A 21,011-nucleotide genomic window follows, 5' to 3' on the forward strand; every position below is an offset into this window, starting at 1 on the left:
GACATGTTATAAAACAATCTGGTTACAAGTAGTAGGCAGAAGATAATTTCTCTTGATAAAAAAATTAAAAACGCATATTAACATGCCCAGAAAAAACTGGAAGGTTACATACCAAAATACCAACAGTATTTACTTCTGTTCATTGATTAAATATTCTTCCCTTTGTATATTTTTAAAAACATAATTATTTCTAAACAAAAAAGGAAAGCATGATACTGGAGAGAGTTATGAGTTAGGAATCTAAGAAAACAAGCCAGGAGCCCAGGAGTCAAGGCTTGAACCCAGGACGCCTGCGGCCAATGGCAGCAGTCAAGCCCAGAGGGGGGCACTGTTCTTCTTGTGCTGGAATGTTAACTATCAGACTGCTTCCTGCATTTGATGTTCTCGGTATACCTACATTTACTGAGATTCTACAAATATTAACTTGCACAATAGCAAAATGATGCTGGCAATTTTGGCTTTGAGTTTTGAACTGTTAACTGTTTTGTACTTAACGCACTACCCTAACACAATAGAAATGAAGTGCGCCTATAACAAAATACCCATCTGACTGACTTAGCTATTTTTTTTTGACCACTGTTCATTTTCAGTTTTCACTACAGATCTTATTTTTTGTTTCATGGATCTGAAAGAGGTAATTTTTCTCACCAAGTAACTAACACTGATAGATGCTGAGCACTGTGATGGCTTGGCTTTACGTCTACTGATAGTTGGCCCTGGCTTCTAAGAGCTCTGCTGCATTGGAAGGGCTTTCCAAAACCCAGACCACCTTCAAATCAACAAATCTGGAGGGGGAATGTCACTATTCTTTTTTTTTTTCTTTAAAGTATTTGCTAAGTTACCAGATGAAGATCAGCAGTGTATTACACCAATATTGGCGTAAATGAAGCTCATAAATCTCAATCTTCTTCTCCCCCACCCGTTATGACTGCTAGGGACACTATTCAAACAACAATGACAACCCATATTTCTTACTCTAAAAGAAAAAAGAAACTGGGAAAGGCTCATTTTTAAAAAATCAAGACTATATAAAAATGATGGTACCTTTATCCAAAGGTGCGTCATAGGTATTTCTCAAAGCTCTCTGCTGTTATCTACTGCAGCATTTTTAGGAGGGGTCCTAGACGGGTCCCAGCATTTAAGGGGTCCTTAATACCGTGAAGGTCCTAGAAACAACTAAAACTAAAAAAAGCCCTGAGACTATTTTTGCATTACCATCATCTGTCTAGTACACTAAGTTACCTTCTACAAGAAGTCAGTACAGAAATCCACACCTCAGAAACCTTCAAAAACTGAGAAGGAACAAAAAAATTATATTAAAACAATGACATAAGTTTGTGTGTATTTAAAATTAAAATAGCATATTATCACCACAAAAACACTAGAGAAATTCCTTGCCTTGCCCTTAGGCAACCAAGAAAAATTAAAGTTTGTTTTGTATCTCCAAAATAAAAGACAGCTGATGAAAAAAAAAAAATCACAGTGCTCAGTGCTTCCAACCTGGGTCATATTCTTGTTACATAGGTCCAAAATCTACGGCTACAAAAATTCCTTTGTCAGAGCAAGAAAAAAAATTCATTTCAGGACAAAGCTATTCCAGATGAAAGTTGTGTCTTCAGTGTGAGAACTGTCTGCTGTCAGATGATTTCTTGCTAATGTGTTTAAAGATTTTTGACTTCTCAACCTTCTTGGTCTTCTGGTAGCCAAATCCGCCGCCACCTCCTCTCTTTCTTTGCTTGCCTTCATTGCTGTTCACATCTACGCGCAAATGCTAAGGAAATCAAGCAACGAAGGTAACAAACTCCAGTCTTACACTACCCAGAGAAAAGCCACCCAGAGGTACACCACTACCCCTCCACCTCAAGCCCTCTCTCAACAGCATCAGCCTCTGCAATGTATTTACCAAAAAGCAGGATTGGCTGCATGATCACGGTCTAAAATGAGCAAAAAGCAGGAGGGGAGGAGGGAGGATGACTGGAGCGAAGGTGGTTGGTGGGACCACACCTACGGTGCATCTTACAAGGGTACATGTGAAACTTACTAAATGCAGAATATAAATGTCTTAACACAATAGCCAAGAAAATGCCATGAAGGCTATGTTAACCAGTTTGACGAAAATATTTCAAATTGCATATAAAACCAGCACATTGTACCCCATGACTGCATTAATGTACACAGCTATGATTTAATAAAAAAAAAAAAAAAAAGAGGAGGCATTTTAAAGTTCAGTGTAATACTCATGTAATTTCCTCCACACAATGAAATTCATGAGAATGAGTGACAAGGGGTTATAGGTCAACAAGGAAATTTATAGGAACACATCTAAAAAAAAAAAAACTGTGTCAAAACAAATGACTTCCACTTCTCTCTGGGGCTGATTTGAGTATGCTTAACCAAGAGGAGGAGCCATTCTTCCTGTCATAGTCCAGTGTGTACACATCACAGCAGACTTTCACTCAGTGCCTTCAACGGGGATGGCAACTCAAAATTTTGTTCTTTCTAGTCCCCTCAGAAGCAATTAGAGGTATTCCCTTTACCTTTTTTATCTTGAGCAACACTTGCTTTAATTTTCTTTTGCTGAACTTGCCACTTTCTCGACTAAACTCTTGAAGGGCTCCAGGAGTTAAACTCTTTGGAAAGCCCCCCTTCTCCCCTGCTGCATAGCATCGCGCTCCTCCAAGCACCCCTGCAGCACAGCCTCAGCACTCAGCTCTGCAACTGTGCCTCCCCGCGCTTCTGCTGAAACACACAGCTACCTCCGGTTCTCACTGCCTCACAAACTTCTTTAAAAGCTTATGTCACAAGCTCCCCTATTCCTGAACCCTCACCTTGACTATGAATGCCTGTTCACCCCCTCCTTCTTCAAGTCTTGTGCCAGCACAGACAAGTAAACACTGAACAGCAGGATGAGTGCCAGGGCCTCCAGCCTGCAGCAAGTGCGCACCCCAACCCACTGCAGGGCCCCTGATGCCCCTGCCAAGCTTTTGTTCCTTAGTTCCAGGATGACTTCATAACAAAGAAAAGGATACTCAGATCAACAAAAGGAGGCACCTTGAAACCAAAGGACAGAGCAACTTGAGGCAAATTTAAGTTATGAACATTGAAGATCTGTTTCAGAGAATGGGAGTCATAGGCTCGAATGTATGACTTGTATGCTTCCTGGGCTGACTTATGAAGAAAGTAGTTCTTTTCAATCAATTGTTCAAGCTGAAAAAGAAAGAAACCGGTTCTAATAAAACAAAAAAGCAGATTTCAAATATTGTTATCTAGAGCAAAGCCATTCCCTTAAAAATATTTATTCTTATATACTTCCTCCAGGCTTGGACCTGGGGCCCAGGACTGTGGTAATCAGCACAGGAAGAACCTGGCAGGACCACACAGTTCAACCCCCCATTTTATGACAAGCAGACACAGAGGACAGTGACTCCCCACGGAAAACTGCAAAGCCAGCAGTTGGGACAAGGTTCCCTGTTACAAATGTTTAAACAAATATACCTGAGACTGAATGTTAGAAATTTTAGACCACGAAAAGTCAAATTCACTTAATGGAACCTAAAAAACAAAAGTATGAAGATTAGTAAACCAGGATGATACTTATTAGGGAAGGATGCCCAGGATGTGGAATTCCCCCAGGAGAGATGGCAAAATCTGCTTTCTCTAGGCGCCCGATGTCAATGGAAAAGTTTTATCCTTGATTTGCTGACTTAGGAAACTTGTACTTTCTTTCTGAAAGATAAGGTGAGGAACTAAACAGGGGCAAGGAATTAATGAAGCACTTTTCTCTAGGAAGCTCTACAATCCAGGTTACTTGGAGTGATGAAGCAGCCTGACTGAGGCTCCTAGTTAGGACATCAGCCTTTTTCTCCATGTCAGAAGAAGGGCACTATTAACACACAGCCCCTACAGGGTGGCTCTGTTGTCACTCATCACTTACTAGATGGTACCAGAGTTGTGCTAAAGACTTGGGGGGAGGAGGGAGCATCCAAGTTCTGGACACTGCCCTCAGAGTGTGTGTAGTCTTGTGTGGGGGAGACAAAGTGATGAAATAACAATTTGATAAGTACCTGTGCTGTGGGAACATGGAGGAGGGCAGAAAAGCAGAGATGCTTCCCAGAACCGACAGCAGCTAGCTGAAACCAGAACATTCTAGAGCAAGTATGCAAAGGCTGCAGAACAATTCGGGGAACTGCACATAGCTGCAGGGTGGAGAAAACCCACCTGGCCAGGCTGTGCCTGGGAGGCCAGCGGGGAGGCAAGTGTCAGAAGAGAGGGCCTGACATGCGCTCCTGAGGCCTAGCAACAAGGAGCCCTCTATGGTTCTGATGGAGTCAGTTCTGGGGGGATGAAAGGATGAAAAGAGGACAAAGCCAGATTAGGGTGGACGGGGACTGAATAGGAGGCAGACTGAGGAAGAGACAGTGGCAGCAGAATGGGTTTAGGGTGGAAATTACTTTTTCACCGCAAGGGATTTGTGACGGTAAAGCACTGATTGCAGGAAAAAGAACAAAGGCCAAGCATGGAGAATGGGGACAGAAGGAGGCGGGGAGGCAGAATGAATGGGGGTTCCCACTGCTTTCCACAAAGAAAGAAGGAAAGACATGAGGATGAAGGGATGCAAGAAAGACTGCAGGAAGGGGAGGAGTGGGAGAGGAGAGATGGCCAGGCATTGACTGGAGGGAGCATAAAAGGAGTGAACAAAGTTTCAAAAAGAGATGTAAGGAACAGGAGAGGAGAGACTGGGACAGTGGTGCTGCTGAGCAACCCTTGGCTACAGGGCCAAGCCATGGGTAGTTCCTTCTGTCCATACCTCCTGGGTCAGGAGTGCAGAACTCCTACTTGCTTCACTGCCATACCTATTTTAATAAAACTGTCCTGATTCAAGACTCCACTGGCACAGTGACAGATGCAGAAAAAGTTCTTGTTAACATCTCTGCACATCAAGAACAATTTGTTTCCAATTTAAAATGCTCCAAGCAAAGATTTTTACCTTGGATTGCTTCAAGTAACGAAGGAAACCCAATTCTTCTGGGCGTAAAATGAGTAGAGCATGCCCTCTCCCATTTAGGCCTCTGGCTGTTCTACCTACACGATGAATATATTCCTTTGGTAGAAAAAAGAAAACTCGAGTTAATTCACTGACTTCCACATGAGCCTATTGGCAACATGTCTGCACTTCCAATCTGTGCACGGTGGTAGCAGAGACACGTCAGTACATCTGTACTGAGACTGTGTACCTCCCACGGGACCGGGCCCCCCACAAAGCTAGGCCAGCAATCCCTTTGAATACACCATCCCCAGAAGGCAATAGGCTAATGACCAAGGCCTAGAAAGGCTGGACACAATGTTCACATCCACACCCTGCTCTAACAGAATAAGCACAATGCATATGCTTCATCTTCAGAATGGCTTAAAACACCCCCACAAGGTTTACTACACACATTACACAATCTTATTCACATTTTTAAGCAAATTTTTTTACTGTTCTTAACTGATCATTTCTGGAATCTAATATTCCTAATTTAAATCCTACTGATGCCTCTGAAACCTATGTATATACCCCATTTGTGCTCTGCAAAGCCTGAAATACTAACACCAGAAGACACTATAGTCACTATGTAATAGGGATAAACCTTAGGAATGAGAAATGTGGTACTTCCCAGGAAGCCTGAAGAGTTAGTGGACGCCTTAATGTAGAGCCATTCTGAAGACACCCTGCACACGCCAGTTACCTTAGGGTCATCTGGAGGGTCGTACTGAACGATCCAGTCGACTTCAGGAATATCCAGCCCTCTTGCTGCCACATCTGTACATAACAAAATCCCTGAATCTGCATTGCAGAACTGGAAGAATGTGGTTGTACGTTTATTTTGCTTCTGCTTCCCCTAGAATCAAATAAATACAAAACCCCATTAGAGCTGGAACCTTTAGGCTGATTCTAAGAAATCTAGCTGTACAACCTCCAAACTTGGAGTCATTCCCCTATTTTGTTTCAAGCTCACCTCATGGCTTATGTCCTATTTCCCCAACTGGCTCCTTGAGGAGGACGGTCTCTTCCCCGCTTTGAAGTCCTCATCTCTCCACAAAAGATCCACCACCCAGTGGTGATTAAATTACTCAGAACACATTTTAGAGGAGAGTGCAGTTCCTCCAATCCCATCATTTACAGGACTTGATGATCTATAAGACTTGTTTTCAATAAGCTCATCGTCATTACTTACATGAATGGCCAAGACAGGCAAATCAATGTAGTTCAGCAACTCGTAGTGGTATTTCACGGACTTACAAGATGAAAAAAAGACCATTAGTTTCTTCTTTCGGTTCTTCTTAAGGAATGTAAAGAGCAGTAGAAATCTCTTTTCAGAGGGACAAACAACATATCCCTAGAAATAGTTCAAGCAAAAAGATACTAATGAATCAAACAGATTTTCAGCTTCATAAACCAATGTATTTCAAGAGCACAGGTAAATACAGCATATAAACTATCATGCCTATGGCATTCTAAAAAACTAAATAACCCAAGGCTTTTAAAACTACATCCAGTTACAAAGAACATTTTATTTATCAGAAGACTCAATCTTGAAATTCTCATTTTAACCAACTTAGTTTAGATCTCTGTTACCTCAACTTCTACCTATTCATAGCTATGCAATCTGAACCAGTCTCTTCATCACCTAATTCGTCTTGCATAGTACTGAGATTATTAAAAACATTTACAACTGGCATCAATTATTATTATTATTTTTTTTATTTTTTGGCCGGGGCTGGGTTTGAACACACCACCTCTGGCATACCGGGCCAGCACCCTACTCCTTTGAGCCACAGGCGCCACCCAACTGGCATCAATTATTAATAACGCCTCCCATGTGACAAGTGGCAGCAACAGAGTACAGAGAGATGACCAAATTATTTTCAGATTTCATGGCTTAGAGTGTCTAGATTTAATACTCAAGTTCACTACATAGATGGTCCTCTACTTACAATGAGGCCATGCTGATAAATCCACTGTGAACTGAAAATATTTTAAGTTAAAAATGCATTTAATGCATCTAACCTATCAAACATCATAGCTTATAGCCTAGCCTACCTCATATGTGCACACGACACTTACAATAATCTAACATAAAGCCTATTTTACAACAAAGTATTGAATATATCACATAACTTACTGAAAAATGTACTGAAGTATGGTTTTACTGAACATATAACATCTTTGCACCATCATAAATTGAAATCATTTGTTAAGTTGGAGACTGTATTTGAATGAAAAGTTCACTGACCTATTTGCTTTCTGGATGATCCTCCAAGTAATTACATGAAAACACACTTAAGGTTTTAAGCTGTTGATAAAAAAGTACCTGCTCAAGACCATCCACTGTCGCATTAGTTTTATCATCATCAACACCCACATACAATGGCTCCTTTTTCAGAGAAATCCTTGCTAGATCTTCAACTTTTCGAGTTTGTGTGGCAGAAAAGAGCATAGTCTGTCTGCGTGCTGAAAAAAATACATGTAAAAATCACTTCAATCTTCTACGGACTCTTCATAATTATTTCACAACTACAAATTCTCTAGGTAGAATGATTAGAAATGGGAGCTGTGGTATTACTACAGATTTTACAGGTATTATAAAGAATAAAATGGGCCTATCACGAAACACTGGTCTACACATTTGAGAATCAATTGAAATGGACAAATTCCTTAAAAGATACTATTCAAGAAAGAAAAAATGAGCATAACCACAAATATACTAAAGAAATTTCAGTCAAAACCTTCATGTAAAGAAAATTCCAGGCCGAAAGGGATTCCACTGGTGAACTGTATCAGATATTTAAAATTATCAGTTCTTCACAAACTCTCCAGGAAATCAAAGAGGAGCCTTTACTTGTCAACTCATTCTTTGAAACCAACTATTAACCCTGCTTATAAAAACCTGATAATGACATTGTATGAAATAAAACTATAGAGCAATGTAATTCATGAGCACAGAAGCAAAATTTCCAAATGGAGTTTTTGAAAAGTGAATCCAGTAATACATAGAAAGGATAATGGATCATGTCCAAGTAGGACTTATACTAGAAATTCAGGGTTGATCTAACATTTGGGAAAAAAAACAAAAAACCCAAATCAAAAAAACCCTCGATATAATTTAGCATATTAACAAACTCAAGAAAAAGTATCTGATTATCTCAACAGACAGAAAATACATTTGGCCATCTATTTCTGATTAAAACCCTCAGCAAATCAGGAACAGAGGGCTCTTCCTCAGTCTCATGAAGGACACTACACAAAGACAAAGTCTACAACTAACTTCATACACACTCAGGGGTGGAAAACTGAAGTCTTTCCCCTAAGATCAGGAACAAGACAAGGATGTCAGCTCTCACTGTTTCTCTTCAGTATTGTACAACAGGCTCTAGCCAGGGCAATCAGGCAAGAAAACATGTTAAATAAAGAAGTGAAAATGTATTTGCAAATGACTATTTAGAAAATCCAAAAGGCTAGGGTCATCTGGAAAGTTGTACCAGACAATCACAGAGTACAGGAATAACTATCTTGCGAGATGCTAGATCAGTACACAAAAACCAGCTCTCTCTCTATATATGAGCAATGAAGCAATAAACCACTGGAAACTGAAATATTAACACAATACTCAGTGATAAATCTGACAAAAGATGTGAAAAAAATCTGTATATTGAAAATACCCAAAAAATTATATAGAGAAATTAACAACCTAAAAAATACAATCTTGATTATGATTCCAGATTTTTTGTGGGGTAGACAGAAATTGACAAATTGATTCTAAAATTTGTAAGGGAATGCCAACAACAAGAACAGCCAAAACAACTTTGAGAGAGAACAAACTTGGGGGCTAACTCTATCTGTTTTTTTAAGACACAACAGGAAAAACTACAACTTTCATATGATCCTGACAGTAATGCAAAATGGTACAAATGCTTTGGAAAATACCTGGAGGTTTCTGAAAGTTAAACATACACCAGCCATTTCGCTCAAGAGAAAAGGTTTATGAGAAAAGGAGATCTATGACCCTACAGAGAGTGGTGGACGAATGTTCATAGCAACTTTAGCTGTAATAGCCCCAAATTGTAAGAAAGATCCATCATTAGATGAATGGATAAACTGGTACACTCATAATTAAATGCTACTGAAGATAAAAAGAACTGATGCATGGATAAATCTCCAAAGATTAAATGGAGGAAAGAAACTAGGAAATAAAGGAATATATACTGTATGATCCCACTGATACAAACCTCTAAAAAATGCGAACTGATCTCCAGTGATAGAAAACACAACAATCACCTGGGAGAGAGGGATGTGTGTGAGTAGGGATGGGTGGAGGGACTGTAAAGGGGCAAGAGCAAACTTGCAGGTGATGGAGGTGTTCACCATCTTGTTTGCAGCGATAGTTTCACGTCAGAGAGCACCAAACTGTACACTTTAAATGTGTAGATATATTTTACACCAATTGTATCTTGATAAAGCATTAAAGGATAAATCAAATAATGAATAGGATTATGGTTTTACTACACTGATAAGCAGTTTATAACGTTGCAGTACTATAATCAAGGCCAAGATGCACATAAGCCAAATATAACACATAAGGCAATGAGGAGATGTTAGATAAGAACAGGTGGTGGGAGAAGGAAGGACACCTATGTTAGGACTGTTTAACTTATAGTATATACTACAAACTTTAATGTTTGTATTCCAAGCTACTTCTAAGGTTGACTGGCACGATTACTTCACTTGGCTATGATCAAAGTCTGGTATTAATACAGTTTTTGATAAGAAAAACTCTTAACTGCCTCCAATAGGTACTTTTCAGACTGCATGCAGATACTACCTACTTACTTGGCAGAAGTTTAATAATCTGCTTTAATTCTTCTTCAAACCCAACATCCAAGATACGATCAGCCTCATCAATAACCAGACACTGTAGATTTTTATACATAAACCCAGGGGTATTCTAACAAAACAAAGAAAAAGAAAACTTGTTAGTTGTCAAGTTTGTGTTTCATATAAGGTAAGTACTATATAACAGTAGAACCTCCATGGTTGACCACCTCCCTACAGTGACCACCTCTTTAGGTCGACCTAATTTTCATAGACCAGACATGTATCTCATGCACTCAATGGAAAATTGACCTCTATATATTGAACACCTCTGTAAGTTGTGTCCTGATCAAAAAACTGTGACACATATTAATTTACCCTCTATAACTTGACCAGTTGAGTCCACTCCACACCAAGGGGTGGAACGAGTGGGCTTTGCCCCTTAGTTGTATTATTTTTTTATTTAGTATAAGTTCTTTTCTCCAGTTTTATTTCCACATGCTGGACTAGGCCTACTGTCCTATTACTTATCACATATTGTACATTTTTCCAACGTGAAGGACTGGTCTCAATTGTAGGTCCATCTTACAATTACTGAAAAATTTTAAATAGAGATATTATGGCCCAAAGAGAAGAGGTGACATCGAATGAAATAGCTGAAATTTCTGGAAAGCAGCAGCCAAAGAAAAGATGACAGAACATTTGGAGTTAGCAAGACCACAGTTAGCAACATCCAAAAACATAAACGTGTTCTTGGAGAGATAGAGTAAGGAAGCAGACACCTACAGAGGTAAAGGAGGAAAGCTTCACTTGAAGAAGTCAATGAAGCCACATGAAGTGGGTTCAAACAAATGAGGGTTGTTAATGCCCCAATCTCCAGGCTGATAATCCAAAGAAGTTGCTAAAAAATTCACACAGGAATTTGGGGTGGTAGATATCTAAGAATCAAGTGTTTGACTCAAGAAACTTAAACTGCAACATAAGATCTCCCAGAAAGTCTTATGTGGTGAATCCAATGAAGTTCCAGTAGAAGTTCTGGAAGAGTTCATCAAAAAGTTCTCAGACTTTGCCAGAGGCTTCACAGATAACTCACATCTTTAACAATGATGAGCGCAGACTCTTCAAGGCAATCCCTGACAGGATCCTTCCCAGGGAAGATCACAAATATTAAGAGCAGAAAACTTTCCAAAGAATGTTTCACAGTTTTGCTTTGCACTAGCTCAACTGGACAGAAACTAAAGCCCTTGGTGACTAGTAAATTGGCCAAGCCACATGATTCAAGAAATTGAAGCCGAAGACCACCCCCGTCACTTGGAGATTGAACAAATGTACAGAGATGACTGGTGCCCTAGTTGAGGAATGGGTAAAGGGTACTGAGAAATGAAAAAGAAGAAATGGTCTATGCTGCCGACATTAGACAACTGTAAGCGAATGGCCATCTGTAAATCCTGGCCATCTGTAAGTGAATCACCTCACAAATATTGACACTGAAATGTCTCCCTCTAACACAACCTCAAAAAATATCCAACCTCCTGACCAAGGCATCATCAAAACACTTAAAATGCACTCCTGAGCCCAGCTCCTGCAGTGAGTCATTATTAAACCACAAGCCTGTGGTCTAGCTGTGGAAGCAGCTTCATCTGTGGTATCAGTTAATACTCTGGATGCTGTCCTCTGAATCAATTCTGCTTGGAATAAAGTTCAGCCAGAAATGATACAGAAGTGTTTCAAGAAAATTTAATTTGTTAGGACCCAAGAGTATGTTTTGGTCCCAACCAGTCTACTTCCCATGGCAGAATTGAGATGGCCAACCCGTAATGAATCTGACCCAAAAACAATTTTCTAAGTGCTACTAACCAAAGTACAGATCAGGGTGAAAAGTGCACGAAGCAACTGAGACAGTCAAAGAAGCTAGTGAGGATGACATACAAAGTGCAGAGATTCCAAAAGATGAGAATATGAGGCATCTGATAATGCAGCTGAAGTCATTTGCTGCATAAAAATGATCAGTGTGCTCAGTGGTGTGGCCAACACTGAGGGTACTTTTTCCACTTACATTTGTAATGAGAATAAGAAACAGACAACATTGACTCTTTTTTCAGAAAGAATGATTAAACCACGAGAAAATGGTGAATGTATTAATTTTGTATAATACTCTACGTATGATTTTACTATGTTTTGATTATGTATGATTTCGTGTGATATTCTCTAATAACAGCTGTCCAAGAAAGTAAATACATGTATATATCAGTGCAGTAGGCCTAGTCCTTACATTGACCATTCTGTATGTTGACTAGCTTGTTACAGTCCCTTGGGTGGTCAAATCACAGAGGTTTGACTGTACTGTTCTCTCACCTGCATGTGGTCCAGGAGACGACCTGGGGTGGCCACAATGATGTTGATCCCATTAGCGAGTTTCTGTGCTTCAGCAGATCTGTTACTGCCACCCATTACCAACCCGTATGTATGCACATGGTGAGTCATCAGCTCCTTAAGAACACCAAAAGTCTGCATGGCCAGTTCCCTAGTTGGTGAGAGAATAAGGACTCCTGTTCCTAAAACGAAAAAAATAATATATTGTAAAGTCAAACTGTGGCTGTCACTATACGCCCTGAACAAACTTCTAGTGAAATAATGGCAGAAGCAAGCACATTACAAGTTTACCATTCCTGGGCATGAACTTTAACTTCACAATGAGTTCCACTGCAGGGATGAGAAAAGCCAGAGTTTTGCCACTCCCTGTTTTTGCAGCTGCTAGAAGATCCCTAAATAGTAAAAAAGGAAAAGAAAAGACATTTAGCCCACTCATTCAGCAAATATTTACCATGTACTATTTGTGAACGTACACATTTTAGGCACTACAGCTAGCACATGAACAAAAAGACAAAGTTCCTATCTTTTACATCACTGAAATCAATCACCTATGTTATATACCGAACTCAGAAATCAGAATTGTGCTACAGAAGTGAACTCTTTTCTTTAAACCTCAGTAATTACTTTAAAGCTTTTAATGCAAAGTTGGATATTAGCCTCAGTACAAAGTGTAAAATCAAAAGAATACACTGGTATTTTCTGCGGAACCTACTAGCCCAAATGTAGACACCAATGTCCAAACATCAATGTTAATCATACCTGCCTTCCAGAAGTGGCTTGATACTTTTATGTTGAATTTCAGTCATGTTTGTAAAGCCCATTTCTTTTATTGCCTTCAGAGTATTTTCATTGACAAGATCAGTTAAAGAAGCAAATGAAGTGTCCTCAAAAGCACCTAAACAGAAGAGAGCTTATCATTAGCAAATGTATCTTTTTATGAGTGTCACCTAGGTAGTGTGGCCAAGTGGTCCAAGGGGCTGGGTTAAGGCTCCAGTCTCTTCAGGGACGCAGGTTTGAAACCCACTGCTACCAAGGTCATCTGTTTGGAGCCGGGCACGGTGGCTCACACCTGTAAATCCTAGTGCTCGGGGAGCCAGAGGTGGATGGATTACTTGAGCTCAGGCATTCGAGACCAGCTTAGGCAAGAGCGAGGCCCCATCTCTAAAAATAACTGGGCATTATGGTTCACCTGTAGTCCTAGTTCCTCGGGAGGCTGAGATAAGAGAATCATTTGAGCCCAAGAGCTTGAGGATGCTGTGAGCTATGATGCTACTGCACTCTATCAAGGGTAACAAAGTGAGACTATCTCTCAATTAAAAAAAAAAAAATACTGCTATACTTGCCTAGTCATTCCTATGTGATAAAATGCCAAGACCAGGAAAAAAAACAAAACCTCAGTTTAAAAAACCTAGTTAACCTTATTCCAAAAAGACAACCGAGTCAGATATAGCTACAGCAGGAAGCAGAAGCAAAATCCCCTGGGGAACTCCGCACCCTGACATGCTCAGCCTTGGCAATACTGACAACTGATATTTTGGGCTAGATAATTCTTAGTTTGGGGAGATGTCCTATGAGTTATAAGATTTTATGCAGCATTCCTAACTTCCACTCAGTAGATGGCCCCTAATTCTGGCAACCAAGAATGTCTCCTAGGGGGAGGGTGACCAACCTTCTCAGTATACGTGGGACACAGGTGGTAGATTCAGGACATTCACTGCTAAATCTGGGAAAATTCTGTGAAAGCTGGGGTGAGTTAGCCATTCTACCTCTAAGGCAAAAAAGCTGCCCTGCTTGAGAACCTGCTCTGCCAAAATTTCTCCAGTTTTGGTTAAGCAAGTCTGGGTTTGCTCAGTATTTTAATATCTTAAGTAATTCATAGATATTTCTGATTGGGAGCAGCTAATTCCATTCTAACCTCTTGACTTTATAAATGAACAAAGGCCAAAGGAGGTTAACCGGGCGCAAGTCCCTGAAGACATCCACTTCAGCCTTCCTTCTTTATTAGTGACTGAGTCTGTATTAAACTCCTGCTCTCTAGACTTAGGGGCCCGTAACTTTCCTATGTTACATGGAATGGACCTTAGACAAGGACAAAGTAAAGATACAAAGCATCCTAGAAGCTGCTTTTGTACATACGTAAGTATTTTGTGTTAGGAATGGAGAAAAGGAAAAAAAACATAGAAACAAAAATAACTAAGGCACCACAAAGTAGATGATAAAGACAAAAAGCAATAGAAAGACATACAAAACATTTCTTCTTGACAGTTACTTTTTCCAAGTAAATTCAAAACCACAACTTAACTTTCACTATTATAATCCTCTAAAAGAAGTACAACATTTAATAAGCTATGTCTGGAAAACTTCCTGGGAGTTACCTGTCAGTCCCATGGGCAGGCTGGGGGCTTCACTGCCACCTTCCTCAGTATCTGGCTCCCCGGCGTTGTCTTCTGTCCCTTCATGCGCCTCAGCACTTTCTTCTTCAGATTCCCCTTGGTTTTCAGTTTTTGGTCTTTTTGCGTCTTTGGTTTGTAAGAACAAAACACAAATTTTTTTTTCTTTAAATAAAAATGCCTAATGAAATTAACGCAATAAAAGATTTGTGATGCAAAGAAGCATATTTTCAAAAGCTTAATATACTCAGTATTAATTTAAGAATCTTTTTCACGAAAGAAAGATTTGGTCATATTTAAAAACCCAGGTACATAAAGATTTGGCAATATCTTTTTTTAAGGTTTCTTAATGTATTATACCACCTTATTTAACAAAAAACAATTGTTTTAAAAATTTCAACTAAACAAAATAAAGATACTAATTATAAGTTCCATACGTTTCATTAAAAACTATATCTGAGTAACATAATTTTTTTGCCTTTGAGACAGTCTTACTTTGTCACTCTTGTTAGAGTGCTGTGGTGTCATAGCTCACAACCTAAAACTCTGGGCTCAAGTGATTCTCTTGCCTCAGCCTCTCAAGTAGCTGGGACTAAAGGTGCCCACCACAATGTCTGTCTAATTTTTTTTTCTTTTTAAGAGACGGGGTCTTGCTCTTTCTCAGGCTGGTCTGGAACTCCTGAGCTCAGGCTAGCCACCTGTCTCAGCCTCCCAGAATGCTAGGATTATAGGCATGAGCCACTCTGCCCCGTCTTGAGTAACATAATTCTTAAAAGTTCATTACAAGCACTGATTTTTCTTCCCATACCATACCAACTACACAAATTTTCTATAAAAGCTCATTTGTTTTAAAAATAAATGGAAAATCCCCAAACTCCTCATGTTGTGAGTACTACACTATAAAGCAAAGGAACGGATCTACTGAGGTGGTGACATAAACTGGGCTACTCCTTGGTTGTCAGTGGTGAGGAAGGAAAGACAGGGCTTCCTAGCTCCTCACTGCTACATTCTCAACTTTCATAATGTGGTCCCAAACTACCTTTGCAATCCCACCTCCCACTTCTCTTTTCAACATTACACTCCAAATTGTGAATTCTATAGATCCACAGGTTCAAAAGCCCTGGATATCATCAGCTACCCTCCAGGTTTTATCACTTTTGTTTCCCCTACAACAGTTCTTACAGTTAATAGATAAGGTTAAAATTCCCAGCACTATGATTCAATGTTTGTGAGTAGAAATAATGTCACTTCCTTGGGCATACTCAGATCAAGAACCATAAAGGTACTGATAATTTCAGAACAGGATTATAATCTCTTTAAATCAGAACTAACTCCTCATCCTCATGCTTTTCCCTATTTTGTTTCACTTTCTATTTAAGCAATTTCTCATAACCTATCAATGTTTCAGTAGGCTGCATGGAGAGAGCCACATGTACTTGGAAAAGTTCAAAGCTCTTCTCTAAATGAAGCCCTTATTTCAGGTAAGATACATAAATAGGATATTTTAACTCAGGGGCTTGCAAAGTTTTTACAAGGGCCAGATAACAAATATTGTAAGTTTTACAAGCTCTGTTGTCATAAAAGACAATAAAATGGATGCTGTTGTGACCCAATAAAGTTTTATTAACAAAAACAGCCAGATATTTTGCTGACCCTCGTCCTATCCTACCTTTAAATCTCTGCTTATTCACATCAATTAAGATGTCCATTCCTTCACTTAAGCTTGTTCAGATACAATCATCTTCAAAAAAGTCCTTCCTTCTTCTTGCCCATTTTACTCACTTGGAAATTATTGTATCACTTACTCAGAAGGTTAGAACTAAATGCTATTGCAATTAAGATGCCTTTTAAAAGAGGAATTTATGGTAGGAAAAGAAAAGGAACAAGGCGGAAAAAAAAAAAAAAAAGGCAAATGAAAAAAATTGGGTGGCTCCTGTGGCTCAAAGAGTAGGGTGCCAGCCCCATATACCAGAGGTGGTGGGTTCAAACCCAGCCCTGCCCCCCCCCCCCAAAAAAAAAGACTTCAAAAGAAAAAAATCATTAATGCAAAATCCCTTGATAAAGAAAGGCCCAGGAAGATAGACTCTACTACCAGCTCAGATTTCTTTATTGTTAGTCATTTTGCAATTTAGTTAGCCAACAGTAAATCTAAAACACTATGCCAGTGGTTCTCAAACTATGGGTTGTGACGCCTTTGGGGGTTGAACGACACTTTCACAGAGGTCGCCTGAATACATCCCTGCATATCAGATATTTACATTACAATTAATAGTAGCAAAATTACAGTTATGAAGTAGCAATGAAAATAATTTTATGGTTGGGGGTCACCACAACATGAGGAACTGTATTACAGGGTTGCGGCATTAGGAAGGCTGAAAACCACTGCACTATGCTATAGTACAATCTATCATAAAAAGCTGGCTAACTGTCCCAAAGAGCAGATTTCTAAAAAGAGTCTTATCTAAGTGTGAGGGTTTTTTTTTTTCTTCCAGGGTTAAGAAATGTAAAAACATGACATATTGCTCATTAGCTTGAGAAAAGTTAAAATGGACTCCCCGTTTCCAGCAAAAAAAACATTTCTGTCAGGCACCAGGCTAGTCTCTGGTAAACTGATGCCATACGGTATTCTTGAATGTCATGTACATACAATAATAAGAAAGAAGGTGGAATGCTAACTGCCTGTGAAAAACTGCTTAAAGGGTGGAAATTAAAAGAAAGTACCCACCAGGCCCAGCATCATTCACCATTTTTCTCTTCTTCTTTTTCTTCTTTTTCTTTTTTGATTTGGAATTGGGAGACTGCAGCGCTGCTTGTCCATTGGTTAATATGATAGATGTACTTTTCTGGGGGGATTTTTTAACTTTTACATTTTCCACTGTTTCTTCAGACATGTCTCCATCTTGGGTTTCTGACAAGCCCATTATCACAGACTGTTTTAAGGATTTTTTAAGTTTTCTACTTCCTACTGTTTCTTCAGTGGTCTCATCTCCATTTTGAGTTTCTGACAGGTTCACATTTGAGGTCCCTGTTTAAAAGCAGAACATACACTGTGACAAAGGAGGGGAGATTTATTTAAAAACAGTGAAATAGCACACAAGAAATCCCCTGGTTTCTAGGACTAAAACTATTTAGTTTTTTCTTTTCGTTCATGCACCTTGTTAAAACTGCTTGCAATTTATGATATTCCACTATAGGAGAAAAATTTCCTTTAAGGGGAAAAGGCTAGAAAAAAGAAACTTATATTGATTTAACTTTAAAAGACATTACCTCTGTCTTTAAGGAGCCTGGACAGAAAAACTTTAATGAGGTCAGATATTTGAACAGATGGGGGTCAGATGATAGCAGTTAAAAAGTACAGTTTAATTTTAAATATTTAATGAACGCACACTTAATACAATGAAAGGCATTTACATCTTACTCACAAATCTACTATTTCTTAGATAACTTCCAAATATTCCACTCCAACTTCCCTAGATTGTAGTGAGTTGAAAATTCAGTTGATAAAGCCACTTATTTATCCCAATATTCATCACGTAGATACAGTCACGTGCTGTATAATTACATTTTGGTCAATATGGACCACATATTGGTCAATATGCCACATTTTGGTCAATATGCCACATATGATGGCAGTCACACAGGTTTATATCGAAGTTGGGCCATCACAGGGGCTGCAATGTCATGTATTTGTGGTGATGCTGATATAAACAAACCTAGTGTGATGCCAGCTGTATAAAGTATATACAGCATAACGCATAGCACATACCACAGTATCTGATACTTGGTAATGATAATACACAATTATGTTACTGGTTATATACTTACTATACAATATTTTTTATTGTTATTTTACAGTGTGCCCTTTTTACTTACATATAAAGAGTTAAGGATAAAAGAGCTCCAGGCAGGTCTTTCGGAAGGTGTTCCAGAAGGCATTGCTGTCATGGGAGATGACAGCTCCATGCACGTTACTGCCCGTGAAGACCTTCCGGGGGTATAAGATGTGGACGTGGAAGACAGTGATACTGATGATCCTGACCCCGTGTAGGCCTAGGCTAAGGTATGTTTTTGAGTCTTTTTAATACTTTAAAAAGTATAAAAGATAACCAATCTTAAAATAGAAGGAAAACTTACAGAATAAAGATATAAAGAAAATAATTCTGTTTAACTGCAACTTCAGCTGTTATTACAAGAGTCAAAGTAAAAAAAATTACAAAGTTTATAAAGTAAAAGTTACAGCAAACAAAGATTAATTTGCTACTGAAGAAAATACTTTTAATCAGTTTAGTGTACCCTAAGTGTACAATGTTTATAAAAATCTACAATAATATTACATACTTTCCATCACTTATGGGTCCTACAAGCTCCATTCATGGTTAAGTGCCCTATGTGGGAGAACCATTTTTACCTTTTACATTGTAGGCAGTATTTTTACCCTACCACCTTTTCTATGTTTATACAAATATTTCATTGTGTTACAATTGTTTAGGGTCTTCCCCAAGGTAACCTAATGTGCAGAGTTGTAGGGCAGGAGCAACAGGCCATACCACACAGCCTAGGTATAGGCTGTATAGGCTGAGTATAGCGTACCATCTCGGTTTGTGGAAGTGCACACTCCATCATCCTACAACAACAAAACTCCTGACTATGTTTTTCTCAAAACATAACTATGTTCTTGAGAGGCATAACTGTACTTGAGAATATTTTTACAAAGATATTCTCATATATATAGAAAAAGAGAAAATGTAAGTAACATCATCTTTTATTCAAACTGTCAATGCCTACATTAAATCACAGTAATGGTGTTTTATTCTATAGGGAATGAAAATATAAGGGAACTTCAAAATGTTAACACAATTACTTTGAGATCTGTGGCGGACTGTCAGAAAATGGGACTGCACATGAAGTAGCTAAGTAAGGTAACATTTACATTTCACTTAAGTCACTGTGCAGGTCACAAATATGTAGAAGCTTGCAAGTAATTTAAAATCTAAAGTTGAGAGTGATGGAACCATCAGGGAATTACCTGCGCAGAAGATACTTCTGAGCTGAAAATGAGGTGTTAACAAGGGAGAGCATGGTGATGAGTATAGTGCCACCAGAGTATCACAAAAGCTCTGTGAAAAGTGAAACGAGCTTTTGGGTAAAGAAATACAGAAATTAAGTAGATGATGTGAAAGGTGCGTGAAGATTCGAGAAAGCTCCACATGCCTGATCGGTCACAAGAGAAGGGTGGGTGCGAAGTGTGCGAAGTGGGACCTGCACGCGGTAAGGAGACAAAATGTATAAGGCGAAAGCCCAACAGGCAGCAAAAGTTGGAAGCCCTGCGGGAAGCCCGGGAGATAACCTGGAGGCCTGCTGCTCTCACCCTGTAATGAGAAACTGATGCCCCGAAACGTGAGGGGCAGTTCCGGGCTACCCGGCAGGTGCGCAGCCCCAGGCTGCCTTTTCACGCTCCACAATCACACGTGCTCCGAGGAAAGTAGCCTCAGCCAGGCCGGGGCGGCGGGGACTCCCAGCCAGCAGCGCCGGCCCCGCCGACCGCCCGAGCGCGCCGCGGCCCGCGCGTGGACGGCCTCAGCCACCGCGAGATTTCGGCGCATCTTACCCTGCAGCTTTAGGTTTCGCTGCCGCAACTTGAGGTTCCGCTTCTCGATCTTCTTGCGCAGGAGTTTCATAGGCAGGTGAGACATCTTGTAGAATCGCCTGCACCTCGGAGCCACAGCAAGAATCCTCTGCTGTCGGGGCTGACGTTACTTCCTTTGCTGCCGCACGTGCGCAGTTCAGCAAAACCGGAAACGCATCACAGGAACGCCGGAGCCCGGATGAGCGGAAATGCTTCCCGGGGAAAATGATTTCAGACGCGCTCACCGTGGTACCCTTGGCTGTCAAATTCTGTGCTGCGCCCCCTGGGGGAGTGGAGGACAAGTCCTGCACCGGATTCACATCGCGCTAGAGCTGTGTGTGCTTTGGGGCGATTTGGAAGCGTTAGCAGATTTGTCCGACCATAGACAGACATTTGTGTTGTGTTCAAAGCGTTTAGATCAGAGAAGCTGATCTCTTCAGGTGGATGAAAATACTTAACTTTATAGATTGACAACGTTTTAAAAATTATAGATGAGTCTACTGATGCCAATTCTTCAGGGCTTTTTTTAAAAATGAGAACTTATAACCTTGCATCAAGCTCTCAACATTGTCAACAATTACTATCGCAAACAAATATGTATCATATGGTTGGATAATGAGGAAATAACTGTGAGAGTTTGAGGAGGTGACGGTTACACACCTCTAAAAATTCTATTGTCCTTCCCTGCTAATGACTGTTCTAGTATCTTATCTATTCAATAGATAAGTCGTTAAGACTTATTGCTTGGTTGCCTGTCACAGAGGTCCCT

At 39.8% G+C, this 21,011-nt stretch overlaps 1 protein-coding gene across 3 annotated transcripts; it reads right to left on the reverse strand.

Annotated features, from left to right (window-relative positions):
* Nucleotides 1–805: 805 nt before the first annotated feature.
* On the reverse strand, nucleotides 806–20,395 carry DDX18 (DEAD-box helicase 18). Of its 3 annotated transcripts, XM_053597924.1 has the most exons (14): nucleotides 20,225–20,395; nucleotides 17,342–17,641; nucleotides 14,602–14,745; nucleotides 12,986–13,121; nucleotides 12,518–12,618; nucleotides 12,209–12,408; nucleotides 9,872–9,986; nucleotides 7,356–7,495; nucleotides 6,219–6,380; nucleotides 5,730–5,882; nucleotides 4,988–5,101; nucleotides 3,496–3,552; nucleotides 3,030–3,207; nucleotides 806–1,758 (listed from the first exon to the last, which is right to left on the reverse strand). In XM_053597924.1, exons 1-14 carry the CDS (start codon nucleotides 20,307–20,309, stop codon nucleotides 1,616–1,618), a joined length of 2,028 nt encoding a protein of 675 aa, XP_053453899.1. In that variant the 5' UTR covers nucleotides 20,310–20,395; the 3' UTR covers nucleotides 806–1,615. The 3 variants fall into 3 exon arrangements, 2 of the variants coding, with proteins under 2 accessions (XP_053453899.1, XP_053453900.1); XM_053597925.1 differs by lacking the exon at nucleotides 3,496–3,552; XR_008381297.1 differs by lacking the exon at nucleotides 806–1,758 and having other exon boundaries at nucleotides 3,124–3,207; nucleotides 3,496–3,726; nucleotides 20,225–20,394.
* Between the last annotated feature and the right edge of the window lie 616 nt (nucleotides 20,396–21,011).

Source organism: Nycticebus coucang, chromosome 7 (genome assembly GCF_027406575.1).
Source record: "Nycticebus coucang isolate mNycCou1 chromosome 7, mNycCou1.pri, whole genome shotgun sequence".
Taxonomy (NCBI): domain Eukaryota; kingdom Metazoa; phylum Chordata; class Mammalia; order Primates; family Lorisidae; genus Nycticebus; species Nycticebus coucang.

Bases quoted from the DNA above. Each gene is read 5' to 3' on its own strand.
- DDX18 (XM_053597924.1), bottom strand. From the start codon at position 20,309: ATGTCTCACCTGCCTATGAAACTCCTGCGCAAGAAGATCGAGAAGCGG. The intron at 14,746-17,341 runs GTGGGTACTTTC...TACAAACCAAAG, and splicing joins GGTGAATGATGCTGGGCCTG to ACGCAAAAAGACCAAAAACT. The intron at 12,409-12,517 runs GTAAACTTGTAA...TTTTCGTTTTAG, and splicing joins AAAGTTCATGCCCAGGAATG to GAACAGGAGTCCTTATTCTC.